Source organism: Aedes albopictus, chromosome 2, assembly GCF_035046485.1.
Source record: "Aedes albopictus strain Foshan chromosome 2, AalbF5, whole genome shotgun sequence".
Lineage (NCBI taxonomy): Eukaryota > Metazoa > Arthropoda > Insecta > Diptera > Culicidae > Aedes > Aedes albopictus.
The window spans coordinates 424,421,819-424,435,203 of NC_085137.1; the positions used below are offsets into that span (position 1 = coordinate 424,421,819).

Sequence of the window (13,385 nt, forward strand, 5' to 3'; positions counted from 1 at the left end):
TCTTTTCAAATAAATCATATTAAAAATGAATGGGGTTCAAAATTAAGACTCATTTATAATATATTTCTTCAGATTGAATGAAATAAGCCAACTGTTTGACCATATCTTGCATTTTTGTATGACCATCTGCTTTTAAATAAACAGGGTACAAAAATTCTGACACTTCTTGCAGTTCTTTCACTAAGCAGTCTTCAAAATCATTTGGTAATGCTAGTATCAAACAGATATACTCCACAGGCATTAAGGCACGTCTTTATTTCAACGCAGAATTATTTATTTTAGCTTTTATCAATCCCATTTTAGGGTTAAACCAACTAAAAACCAGTAAACTTAATTTTTTCATGACATTTTATGCAATAATTTGAATATTTCTAACAATAATTCTGTGCCATATTTCCAAAACTGCTAATCTAGCTTACGTTTGAGTGTTTACAGAAGTCATTTTTCTTAAATAAATATGTTTATCATCGCTTCTCCTTATCGGGACATTTTTGCCTTTCTCGTACACCAAGGTGTACCGAAAGGCTATATGTTCACTCCAAAAACGAAAATTTGATAGAGCCTCCGGAGGGGTCAAGTCTTATATACCAATCGACTCAGCTCGACGAATTGAGGTGATGTCTGTGTGTGTATGTGTGTGTGTGTATGTGTGTGTGTGTGTATGTGTGTGTACAAAAAAACTCATCACTTTTTGGCAGTAAACCTCATCCGATTTCAATGACCGACGGTTCATTCGACGCGGAATCTGGTCACATTGTTTCCTATTGAAAATGGTTCGGATCGGTTCAGCCGTTCCGGAGATATGGCCATTTAGGTGTTCTGGAACGGTACCCCAGGAAAGGACCAGATATGAAAATGCATCTAACCTATGCATGCGACACATCAAACCACGGCATTTTCGATAACCTGATGAGCGGTAAGCAGAAAAATAGTCTAAGACCATATCTGAACCGGTAGTGTTCCGGAACCGGTTCCGGGTGTCCCGCCGGAAGTGGTAAATATCAAAGTGAACCAAACCCATGCATGAGACACATCAAACCACGGCATTTTCGATAACCTGATGAGCGGTAAGCAAGAAAATAGTCTCAGACCATATCTGAACCGGTAGTGTTCCCGAACCGGTTCTGGGCGTCCCGCTGTAAGTGGCCAAATATACAATTGTACCAAACCCATGCAAGCGACACATCAAACCACGGCATTTTAGATTACCTGATGGACAATGAGCAGGAAAATCATCTCAGACCATACCTGAACCGGTAGTGTTCTGGAACCGGTTCTAGGCGTCCCGCTGGAAGTGGCCAAATATACAATTGAACCAAACCCATACATGCGACACATCAAACCACGGCATTTTCGATGACCTGATGGACAATGAGCAGGAAAACCATCTCAGATCATATCTGAACCAGTAGTGTTCCGGAACCCGTTCCGGGATTCCCGCCGAAGTGATTAAGTCTGAAAGAGAAACAAACCCGTACATGCGTCACATCAAATAGCGGCTTTTTAGATTACCAATTGAACGGTCAGCAAGTGTTTCGGAATCGGTTTTGAGTGGCCGGAAGAGGCCAAATGTAAAAGTGAACCAAATCGTGGCTTTTGCGATAACCTGATGAACAGTTCGCTAGAAAATAGCCTTACGTCACTGGTAGTGGTCCGGAATTGGTTCAGAGAGTCCCGTCGAAATTGTCAAACCCTGCATGTGACATCTTTAATTTGCAGCGTTTTTGGTTAACCGATGAGCAGTTAACAAGACAATAATGTTAGACCATATTTGGTTCAGCCGGTAGTTACCCGGAATCAGATCCGGGTAGTAAAATGTAAAATTTAACCAAACCCATGGATGCGGTACATCAAATCACGACCAGTCTTGTAAACATTCGACACTTTTTACTACCTTCATTTCGTTGCCGCAGTCGGGTGTCAGTCGGCTTTGTTACATTCGTGCGCTATCGTAACCTCTTACCTACACACAACACGAGCAGTAGAATGAAGACTGATCACGACTTATCGACAACCTGATGGAAAAATAGGGTCAGACCACATTAGATTCCCGGTAGTGTTGCGGGTTCAGCTGTGGCTTCGAAAGTGGTTAGAAGTAAAAGTGAAGCAAACCCATTCATGCGATATATCAAATCGCGGTGATTAGGTAAAGGTGAATAAATAGCAATAAAATATTCTCAGACCATAATTGGGACAACCGGTAGTGTCATGGTCCATGACTCATGGAATCAGATCCAGCTATCCCACCGGAAATTACCAAGAATAAAAATGAACCAAACCCATACATACGACACATCAGATCGCAGATTTTTTGATAATCTAATGAACGGTTAGCAAGAAAATAGCCTTAGATCACATTAGCGAACTAGCTGTTGTGTAGCAGAACCAACGTTCATGTGAAAAATTAAATCGTGGCTTTGTTTAATGGCCTGATAAACATTAGGTATGAACAACAGTGACGAATAGGTCTAAGTTCTCATATATGAGAACAAAATATAGACAAAACTAAAGCGATCTCATCAAATCGTACCATTTCAGATTCCTAAGGTGTGAAGTTATAGCAGGATTGGTTAACGTTGAATGGAAAAATAAGAATTTGATCGCGTAAACAGAAGATGGTGGCTGTTTTAAGGAATTTTGAGCTCTAAAACCATGTAAAATAAGTGTATTTGGTATGGGAAATTTGCTTGGAGTCCACCAGAGTATCCAAAATAGCGGTCCAAAGTCCAAGATAATGGCCCAGTATTCAAGTTAGTGCCTATTTTATAGGATTTTTAATTCTTGCATTATGGGCATATTTTGTATGAAAATATGTCCAGAATTCAAAATTTGTAATCAGAAAACCCAAGCTGTGCGCTGTTTCACAAGGTCTGCAATATGACTATAGTTTGAATGGGGAAAAATGCCGGTCTTCGTCCAAAACTGGTAACCAGAAAATCATAAACGACATGCCAACATTCAATACGGCGACTATTTTATGTAATTTTAGGTGCAGAGTCCAAAAATGAATACCAGAACATCCAAGATGGTGTCACAATGTTCAAGATGGCGGTTAGTTTTGTTGGGGTAGATATCCGGAGTCATAAAATGATGACCGGAAAATCTAAAATGACGTTTCAAAATTTTGCGGCTTCATGACACTTGTTTGGTTTGAGTTTTGGATCGTTGTCTTATATTTTCTGAATATTGGATGTTATGCTAATATAAAATGTATCCATATTGAGTAGATTTAGCAAGCAGTTTTCATTTTGTATTTATGTCAATGTCATCAACATGTCGCTCGAGTTTTGTTGAAAGGATATTTTAAAGCACGAGAAAGGCACCATCACCGCTAGGTGGATTAATTAGGGTTTTTTATAATATTTCTCTGAATTTCTCAAATAATAAACTTTAAAGGTCAATTATCTTGCTAACACGTCATAAACTAAATGCCTTTGGGTATATCCTCGAAATATACTCACAAAATTGCAAAAAAAAATCTATTGAAAACCAATTTTTCATTTACCTCGGCTAAACGAATGTCTCGGCAAAAAATGACATTTGAAGGGTTTTTACCCTCGTTTTTGTTTCAGTGTATATGTAAGTGTGATGTATCACATTTTTATAAAACAGTACTAGATATACTATCACTACGATAAAAAAGTTTTATCATAAAATCTTTTATATGAGTTTCCTGACACTTTTTTGATTATTTGGCCTCGGCTAAACGAATGTCTATCACTGTAGCCATCCACGTGGTTTGGTTTTTTTTCTCAGCATACCCACGCGCACACTTAGACCACATTGGTGAGTGTCCGATCAACGTGTGTGTGAGCGTAGGCCTGTCCAGCTTTTCAAAAATGTTCTCTGATTCTCAAGTCCACTCCCATATTTTGATTGACATCCTAAAAAAATTAACTGGTCAAAATTTCAGCCAAATCCATTGAAATTAAGAGGTGCATCAAATCAATTTTGTGTTTTTCGACTATTTCTGAACTTCAAAAAACCATAACTACACTAAAACATGTCAAAATTTAATTCTTTCGGCAGAAATTGAAAGCTATACTTGTGGCAGTCTTCGACCAACCCAGCAGTAGAGAGAGCAAACGTTTGTACACCGTTCAAATCAGCAACGATCTGACTAAGCGGTATTCTTCCGATGTCTCCATTGACATGGTCGGTACAGCTAAGCTTCGGGTGACAGTAGGCGACCGAAAACAGGCTAATGAGATTGTGGCCTGTGAGTTATTTACGCTTGAGTATCACGTGTACCTTCCAAGCCACCAGATCGAGATTTCGGGGAAGGTCACCGAAGGATCTTTGACCTGCGAAACGATCATGCAAGGCTGTGGTCGTTTCCATAACCCTGCTCTACCTCCTGTCCAGATACTGGATTGCCGGCAACTGCATTCGGTCTCCCAGGAGGGCGAGAAGAAGGTTTACACACCATCTGATGTATTTTGTGTGACGTTCTCCGGATCAGCATTACCAGATCTGCTGGCGATTGGCAAACTTCGGCAACCTGTGAGGCTGTATGTACCGAAGGTAATGAATTGCATCAATTGCAAGCGGCTGGGCCACACCGCCCAATACTGCAGCAATAAACCTCGCTGTGCAAAATGCGGGAGAGACATGTGGACGGTGCGTGTAAAACGCCGCCTAAGTGTGTTTATTGTGGCAACGACCGTCCACATGATCTCAATGTTTGCCCGAAGTACATACAGCAAAAACAACATCAAAAACGATCTTTGCAGCAGCGTTCAAGGCGAAGCTACGCCGAAATGCTGAGAAAAGCTGCTCCGGTCGTTGAAACGCACAATATCTACTCGTCTTTATCTCTCGATGATCAGGGCTCAGACTCTGAGGTCGGGGACGGGGTTCCCTTTGTTTTTAAGGGTGAAACGAGGAAACGGATGAGGCTCCAGAGACCCACCAAAAAACCTTGGAGTCTGCCTAGCAGTGACCCCCAACCCACCGTGACCAATTCTAGGAGTGTTAAGAAAGGCAGCTAATGTTCTTCTCCTGGATTCAAAATCCAAGATGAACGAGACTTTCCTTCACTCCCGAGAACATCAAAAATCCCAGATGTTCCATTTTTTTTTTCGACTTCTCAGCCAGACGGACAGCATTTGGAGAACCAGGAACAACCCCTCGGTGCTCCGATGTTTATGCTTTCTGGCATCTTAGACATCATCCTTAACTTCTTTAATGCTTCCGACTCAGTGAAGAGCATTGTCAAAATACTTCTTCCTTGTGTGGCCCCTCTTTTGAAGCAGTTGGCTTCTAAAATGCCCCTCCTTGCGACAATCGTATCTTTCGAAGGCCAATTTAACTACCGAGGTCGATGATATGATTTCTGTTCTACACTGGAACTGTCGTAGTATTGTACCAAAACTAGACTTTTTTTTAATTTTAACTTAGCAATTTACAATGCGATGTTTTTGCGTTATCCGAAACATGGCTGACACCCGTTGTAACCTTACCTTTTTCCAATTTCAACATTATTCGTCTTGATCGGTCCGCTTCAAGGGATCAAGAAGCAGCACTCATTTTACAGAGTCGATTTTCATCCGATGACAGGCATTGAAGCCGTCGCATGTGAGGTGACTATCCGAGGTAAAACCCTCAGTGTTGCCTCCATATATCTTCCACCGAGAACTGCGATATCTCGCAAGGATCTCGCCCACATCTGCTCGGTTATGCCTGAGCCACGGCTGCCCATGGGAGATTTCAGGAGGAATCCTCGTAGGAGTTCCATGAGGAATCCCTGAAATAATTCCAAGAGGAGTTTCCTCAGGATTTCCAGCACGAATCCCGAAGCAATTTGAGCAGGAATCCCCAAAAAATTCCAGGGGGAATTTCCAAGCGAATTCGAGAAAGAATCCCCGCAGGATTTCTAGGAGAAATCATCGAAAAATATCCAGAATAAATATCTGAAGGAGTTCCAGGAGGAATTCCTGAGGAAATTCTAGCAGGAATCACCGAAGAAATTACTTATAGAATTCTAGGAGGAATCCCCGGAGGAATTCCATGAGGGATCGCCGAAGAAATTCGAAGAGGAATTCCCGTAGAAATTTCAGAAGGAATCCCCGACAGAATAGCAGGTGGAATCACCGTAGAAATTTCAGGAGGAATCCTCGAAGGAAGTCCAGGAGGAATCCCCGAAGAAATTACAAGAGATACCGCTGCAGAGATTCCAGGGGAATGCACGAAGGAATTCCAGTAGAAATATCCAAAGGATATCCAGGCGACATCTATGAAGAATTTTCAGCGGATATTTTCGGGTAGGGAGGAGGATTTGCAAAAGATATTTCCTAGAAAAAAAACCTGGAAGAATTCCAGAAGGAAAGCCAAAAAAGATTTCTCAAGAACATCCTGGAGATATGGATGATTATAATCCTAAGGAAATTATTGAAGGAACTTCTTCAAGATTCCCTGAAGGCATTCCTGAATGAGCTTCTGGAGAAATCTCTGATGTAACTCCTAAAAGCATTAGTGAGTCTTCCTGGGAAAATCTAGATCTCAATCTACAATCTGAAAGAACCCCAGGAGCGATCCCTGGATTACCTTCTGGAAGAATCCCTAAAGGAACTTCTCGAGAAATCCCCTTTGGATATCCTGAAGAAATCTTGGAAGGAACTCTTTTAGAGTGAAAGCACTAGACTTTGCCACTGTTCTAGTCTTCACCCCCTCCATGCAAACTCCATTTTTATGTATGTTATTATTGTTTTAATCGCCGCGATTTGATGTGCTTGTAGTTCATCGATTGGTTTTCGGCGAGAAATAATTAAAAACTTATTTGCCAGACTGTCCGGACGTTTCGGTCGATTTTACTGGCCTTCGACTATCTTCTGCGGACTAATCTTCCAGCCGTCTCTTCACTATCAGACGGTTATGGCCGTCAAGTTAAGAAAAATTGCGCCAGTGTTACAAGTTGTGCGGTGAAAAAAGTTAAAGATTTTAAAGTCATGTACCAAAATTCAACATACCCGACAGTTAGAGTTAGACAAAACATTAGACAAATAACGACACAAGTATTTACCCCCTGAAGAAGACGCCCACCAAGCGTCGAAACGTTGGGATAACAACAAACGTCGTTAGCTTATTAAAGACTGCGTAGCCGGAAAAACTCTCTAAGTTTTTAATTATTTCTCGCCGAAAACCCGAATGAATTTCTGAAGGAACTCCTGGAGTTTTCCCTGTCGATACCTTCCTGAGATATCTACTGGAAAAAAAAATCAATGATTAAACTCCTGGAGGCGTCCCTGAAGAATCTTCTGGAGAAATCCCAGGTGAATCTCCTGGAGGCGTCACTGAATCTTCAGGAAGAATCCCTGAAGAAACTTCTGGAGAGATGTGAATGAGGAATAATTAACAATTAACAATGTAATGAAAAATGAAAACAAAAGTTCTTAGAGTTGAGAAATCAATTATTGCAGTAAATCATTTATTATTTATTATTCTGTCCATACCAAAATTTTGAAATTTGTATTGACCGAAGACTTTGGCCGAAACTTACGAAATTATCAATGATATGCGGAGTAAAACAGCGCCGTTTTTGTTCATGAATTACAGATAAACCCTTTATATTTGCCAGGTGTAAAGAGCATTCCGAGACTTTGTTGAGTGGAGACAACGTTAACGTCTGTCCATAAACTACGTAAACTCTTAGGAGGAGGGGTGTTTCTGGCTCAAGTCAACGATTTATACTAATTTAAAGATTTAAAAACACATTGTTTTATCTAAGGTCTACGAGAGGGGAGGACGGGATCTGAGATGGCCAAAAATTAACCTACGTTGTTTATGGTCAACGCCTTAGTGCGTCATCGTACAGATTAAGCATTAGCAAAGATGGACAGCTTCTGATGCTAGATGAGGTGAAAAAGGCTATCAGAGAGCTGAAAACCAGTAAGATTACTGGAAAGGGAGAACACCCGGCTGAAATTTTCAAATACGATAGTGAGCAGCTGTGCGAAATACCTTTTTACAAAAATGAACGCAGACTGCAGTACGCCAATTACCGAGGAATAACACATCCAATTTAGCGTACAAAATCACGAATTCTGCTCAACATATTGAGACTGCTTTAGAAGTCCTTCGTCGGCGAATACCAAGTTGGTTTGTGTGAAGGCTGATCAACAACTATTCAAATGTTTGCACTGCAACAAATTCTAGATACATTTCTCGAGTTCATCACAAATTTTGGTAACTAAAACATCCTACAAGAGTGATTTTTCGTTTATTCTTTGACCACCGATTCACTCCTTTTCCATCGTTTTCTCAATCCAGTCGACGAAGAACGGCACAAAAGCGTACCCATCAGGACGCTTCCCTCCACATTTTCCCAGCACAAAGTTAGCCACGCCGACTTGCTTTCCATCGTAGACCGCAGGACCTCCGGAATCTCCCGTGCAAATGCCATTATCCACGGTATTGTTCATACAGATGATTTTCTTCCAACCGGAGTTGATAATTTCGTTAAAGCAGTCTGTCTCGCCCAGCACGGTCATTGTGTTGTACTTGAGCACCTCCGAGATTGGTTCGTCATTCCCGGTCTTCCCATGGCCCGAAATGGTGACCGTTGCGTTGACCGGCAACTTGCCGCGGTACAGTTCAAGCGTTTGCATTGTTTCATCGAAAACGAGCGCCTCCTCTAACTTGATCAGTCCGATATCGTAGTTGATCTTGGGATAGTCAGCGTGAGGAATAATCTTCGCAGTTTTCACCTTTTTGCCTCCCTCGTTGAGATGATGTGACCCAACAAGAACCTTCAGCTCGTCAGTCGGCGTGGGTCTATGAAACAAATTCAAACGAAATTAAGCCTTACGATATACACGCACTCGAAGATTTCTTCTTACGATCCATCGAGCTGGGTAATGCAATGGGCAGCCGTGAGAATCCACTTTTCGGCGATGATGGATCCCCCGCACTTGAACTGATCCAGCTCGAAAAGGGCCGCCTGGTAGGGAAACTTTTTCTCATTCTCAGCAAATTGGCCTCCGACAATCCTTCGGGCAGGTGACGACGCAACCAAGCCGAAAAAGGCGGTGGCCAACAGCGAAAGAAGAAACAGTTTCATTACCCGGTGTTGGATATTCGTTCCACGTGCTTATCAGATACTAAAGAGATCGTTCGTTTTAGCTCCTCAGTGTTATATAGGTTTGACGGATAACGAACCGGTGTTTCCATTGGACTCAAGAGCAAACACGTGCACTGCGAAGTCGTTATTGGATTGATTGACGAATCACTTCTCGAGTATTAAGTTATCACTGTTTTCCTTATCATCATCTTATCTTTTCCAAGTGGTATTATGATTAAAATCTCTTTCAAGTGATGTTTCAATTGAAACGTTGTGTCAAATCGTACTATTCAGTGATACATTCGTTGAATTGTGAAAGTGGAGCATACTAAACTCCGCACCTATGTAAAGCTTTATCTCAGACAGCTTGCAACGAAATGGATGAGTAACTAAAACGGCCGCTATGAAATGAACAGATGCCGCCACCGTTGTCTTGTGTGTTTGATGTAACTCGACTGCTGTCACTGTTTTACAGTCCATATACGATGGCGCTTTCGTTTTGATGCGGTGAATAGCGAAAAAGTGATCGATTGGCAGCAACTGCGCAGACTCAACTAACAGACAAGGTGAGTTTTGTGTACTTGGAGAACTGAAAAGCTTTGAAAGCTTTTCCCATAAAAAAATGTCTATGCGTTACATCATAACTCCTTTTTCATCTTCGAATCTGTTACAGAGACGAATATCGAGCACGATTGCGAAAAAACGAAAGTTTCGGTAAACGTGAATGTGCCAGTGTCAGTTGTCCAAATTTTCGCAATAGAGCACAATAAAGTCCAATATTTGGAATTCCTATTTGTCAATATTCAACCGTAACAATGAATTTCTTCGATCACAGACAAACAGACGTCTCACTCTACTAATCTCCCATCATTCCTCTTTTCAACGGTTAGTTCAAATACTCGGTAGTTCGCAAATCTGAAGCTCACAACGCTCGCGTAGTTCCTGTTCCTGTTTGACGTTTGCTCACAACTGCCATCTACTCAACGATTTGCGCAACACTGTGTGATTGGCATTGGGCGATAATGGTTTCGTGACGAAGATTCTAATCCCAATTTTTGCGTGTGATCCGTCTGTTAGTCTGTGTAATGTGTATGCCCTCTATAATTCGATGGATTCGTCGGTATATCATTTTTTTCCACACGTCGTACTCTCCATATCGATATTTCCAATAACTCGATGCTTCATTTAGTCGATGTCACGCGTAGTTAATGGTTTATGGTTCCGGTTGACCTAGAGAGAAGCTGATCGAAGAATCTTTGGAGTCTGCGAACGAAAAGTGCTGAACAATATTCGGGGGTAAACTGGAAACAGCCATCTGGCGAATTGTACCAAGTAGGGGAGACTGGGTAGACTTGATCACTTTTTCATAATTTGCCTGTAACTTTAAGAAAAACACGGTAAAGGCTGGGTATGCTGCGCAATTCAGATCCCATTGTGATCCACTAGCCTCTGCCCAGCAACTCCTATCCCTATCTTCGCGGTACCGGCCGGAAACTATGAGCAACCTTAGGGAAGATCGGGTAACCAACCCCGATGGGAACTTTGGTCGTAGGCTGACAGGGAAGAGGGGGGTTGCTTCGGCAAACCTGAGCGTCTGTTCTCCAGAAAGAGCGGCTCACAACAGCGTCTGATCCCCATGTTAGGGGTGGCTGATCTACGTTCGAGTGCCAAGGAAGGACTCTAAGCTCAACTGTGCACTATGGTCCATTGTAACGGAAAATCAGCAACAGAATAATACGAACCGAGACCAACGGCAACGACCCCAGCGAACAAAAAGGACTTGCGATTGGAACCTCGGTACGTGGAACTGCCGATCTCTCAACTTCATTGGGAGCACCCGCATACTCGCCGATCTACTGAAGGATCGCGGGTTCGGCATCGTGGCACTGCAGGAGGTGTGTTGGACAGGATCCATGGTGCGAACGTTTAGAGGTAATCATACCATCTACCAGAGCTGCGGCAACACACGTGAGCTGGGAACAGCTTTTATAGTGATGGGCGACATGCAGAGGCGCGTGATCGGTTGGTGGCCGTTCGACGAAAGAATGTGCAGGTTGAGGATCAAGGGCCGATTCTTCGAATTTAGCATAATAAACGTGCACAGCCCACACTCCGGAAGTACTGATGATGACAAGGACGCATTTTACGCGCAGCTCGAACGCGAGTACGATCGCTGCCCAAGCCACGACGTCAAGATCATCATAGGAGATTTAAACGCTCAGGTAGGTCAGGAGGAGGAATTCAGACCGACGATTGGAAAGTTCAGCGCCCACCAGCAAACGAACGAAAACGCCCTACGACTCATTGATTTCGCCGCCTCCAAAAATATGGCCATACGTAGCACCTTTTTTCCAACACAGCCTCCCTTATCGTTACACCTGAAGATCACCACAGCAGACGGAATCTCAAATCGACCACGTTCTGATTGACGGACGGCACTTCTCCGACATTATCGACATCAGGACCTATCGTGGCGCCAACATCGACACCGACCACTATCTGGTGATGGTCAAACTGCGCCCAAAACTCTCCGTCATCAACAATGTACGGTACCGGCGACCGCCACGGCACAACCTAGAGCGACTGAAACAACCAGATGTCGCCTCAGCATACGCGCAGAATCTCGAGGCCGCGTTGCCAGACGAGGGCGAACTCGATGAGGCCCCTCTAAAGGACTGCTGGAGTACTGTGAAAGCAGCCATCAACGACGCAGCCGAGAGCACCATCGGGTACGTGGAACGGAATCGACGGAACGAATGGTTCGACGAAGAGTGTAGAACGGGTTTGGAGGAGAAGAACGCAGCGAGGGTGGTAATGCTGCAGCAAGGAACTCGACAGAACGTGGAACGTTACAAACAGAAGCGGAAACAGCAGACCCGCCTCTTTCGGGAGAAAAAGCGCCGCCTGGAAGAAGCGGAGTGTGAAGAAATGGAACTGCTGTGCCGTTCCCAAGAAACACGAAAGTTCTATCAGAAGCTCAACGCATCCCGCAACGGCTTCGTGCCGCGAGCCGAAATGTGCAGGGATAAAGACGGAGACCTCTTGACGGACGGACGTGAGGTGATCGAAAGGTGGAAGCAGCACTTCGATCAGCACCTCAATGGCGTGGAGAACGTAGGCACGGGAGCCCACGGCAACGGAGGAAACGACGATGCCAGTGCAGCGGAGGACGGAAATGAACCAACTCCCACGCTGAGGGAAGTTAAGGATGCCATTCACCAGCTCAAAACCAATAAAGGTAAGGTATCGCAGCTGAACTCATCAAGATGGGCCCAGAAAAGTTGGCCACCTGTCTGCATCGGCTGATAGTCAGGATCTGGGAAACCGAACAGCTACCGGAGGAGTGGAAGGAAGGGGTAATCTGCCCCATTCACAAGAAAGGCGACCATTTGGAATGTGAGAACTTCAGGGCGATCATTATTTTGAATGCTGCCTACAAAAAACTATCCCATATCATCTTCCGTCGTCTGTCACCTAAAACGAATGAGTTCGTGGGATGTTATCAAGCCGGCTTCATCGACGGCCGGTCGACAACGGACCAGATCTTTACCTTACGGCAAATCCTCCAGAAATGCCGTGAATACCGAATCCCAACGCATCACCTGTTCATCGACTTCAAAGCGGCATACGATAGTATCGATCGCGCAGAGCTATGGAGAATCATGGACGAAAACGGCTTACCTGGGAAACTGACGACTGATTAAAGCGGTGTGGACGGTGTGCAAAACTGCGTAAGGGTTTCAGATCATTCGAATGTCGCCGAGGACTGCGACAAGGTGATGGACTCTCATGCCTGCTCTTCAACATCGCTCTGGAAGGTGTGATGCGACGAGCGGGGCCCAACAGCCGGGGAACGATTTTCACAAAATCCGGACAATTTGTGTGCTTTGCGGACGACATAGACATTATTGCCAAAACATTTGGAACGGTGGCAGAGCTGTACACCCGCCTGAAACGCGAAGCAGCAAAGGTCGGACAGGTGGTGAATGCCTCAAAAACAAAGTACATGCTGGTAGGCGGAACCGAACACGACCGGATCCGTCTGGGTAGTAATGTTACGATAGACGGGGATACTTTCGAGGTGGTGGAGGAACGGTGGATTCGTCTACCTCGGATCCTTACTGACGGCTGACAACAACGTGAGCCGTGAAATTCGGAGGCGCATCTACGGGCTCCAGAAGAAACTGCGGTCGAAAAAGATTCACCCACGCACCAAATGCACCATGTACAAAACGCTAATAAGACCGGTGGTCCTCTACGGGCACGAGACATGGACCATGCTCGAAGAGGATCTGCAAGCACTCGGAGTTTTCGAGCGACGCGTGTT

General features: G+C 44.0%; 1 protein-coding gene and 1 long non-coding RNA gene across 2 annotated transcripts; one reads left to right on the plus strand and one right to left on the minus strand.

Annotated features, from left to right (window-relative positions):
* Positions 1–8,199: 8,199 nt before the first annotated feature.
* LOC109426678 (serine protease SP24D) lies at positions 8,200–9,197 on the minus strand. The gene is made up of 2 exons (XM_019702215.3): positions 8,838–9,197; positions 8,200–8,772 (listed from the first exon to the last, which is right to left on the minus strand). The coding sequence occupies exons 1-2, from the start codon at positions 9,056–9,058 to the stop codon at positions 8,238–8,240; spliced, it is 756 nt and encodes a 251-aa protein (XP_019557760.3). The 5' UTR covers positions 9,059–9,197; the 3' UTR covers positions 8,200–8,237.
* Positions 9,198–9,337: 140 nt separating this feature from the next.
* LOC134288511 (uncharacterized) lies at positions 9,338–9,858 on the plus strand. Its single transcript, XR_009997987.1, has 2 exons — positions 9,338–9,624; positions 9,732–9,858. It is a non-coding gene; the product is annotated as an uncharacterized LOC134288511 (long non-coding RNA).
* The last annotated feature ends 3,527 nt before the right edge of the window (positions 9,859–13,385 follow it).

Bases quoted from the DNA above. Each gene is read 5' to 3' on its own strand.
- LOC109426678 (XM_019702215.3), bottom strand. From the start codon at position 9,058: ATGAAACTGTTTCTTCTTTCGCTGTTGGCCACCGCCTTTTTCGGCTTG. The intron at 8,773-8,837 runs GTAAGAAGAAAT...TTTGTTTCATAG, and splicing joins ATTACCCAGCTCGATGGATC to ACCCACGCCGACTGACGAGC.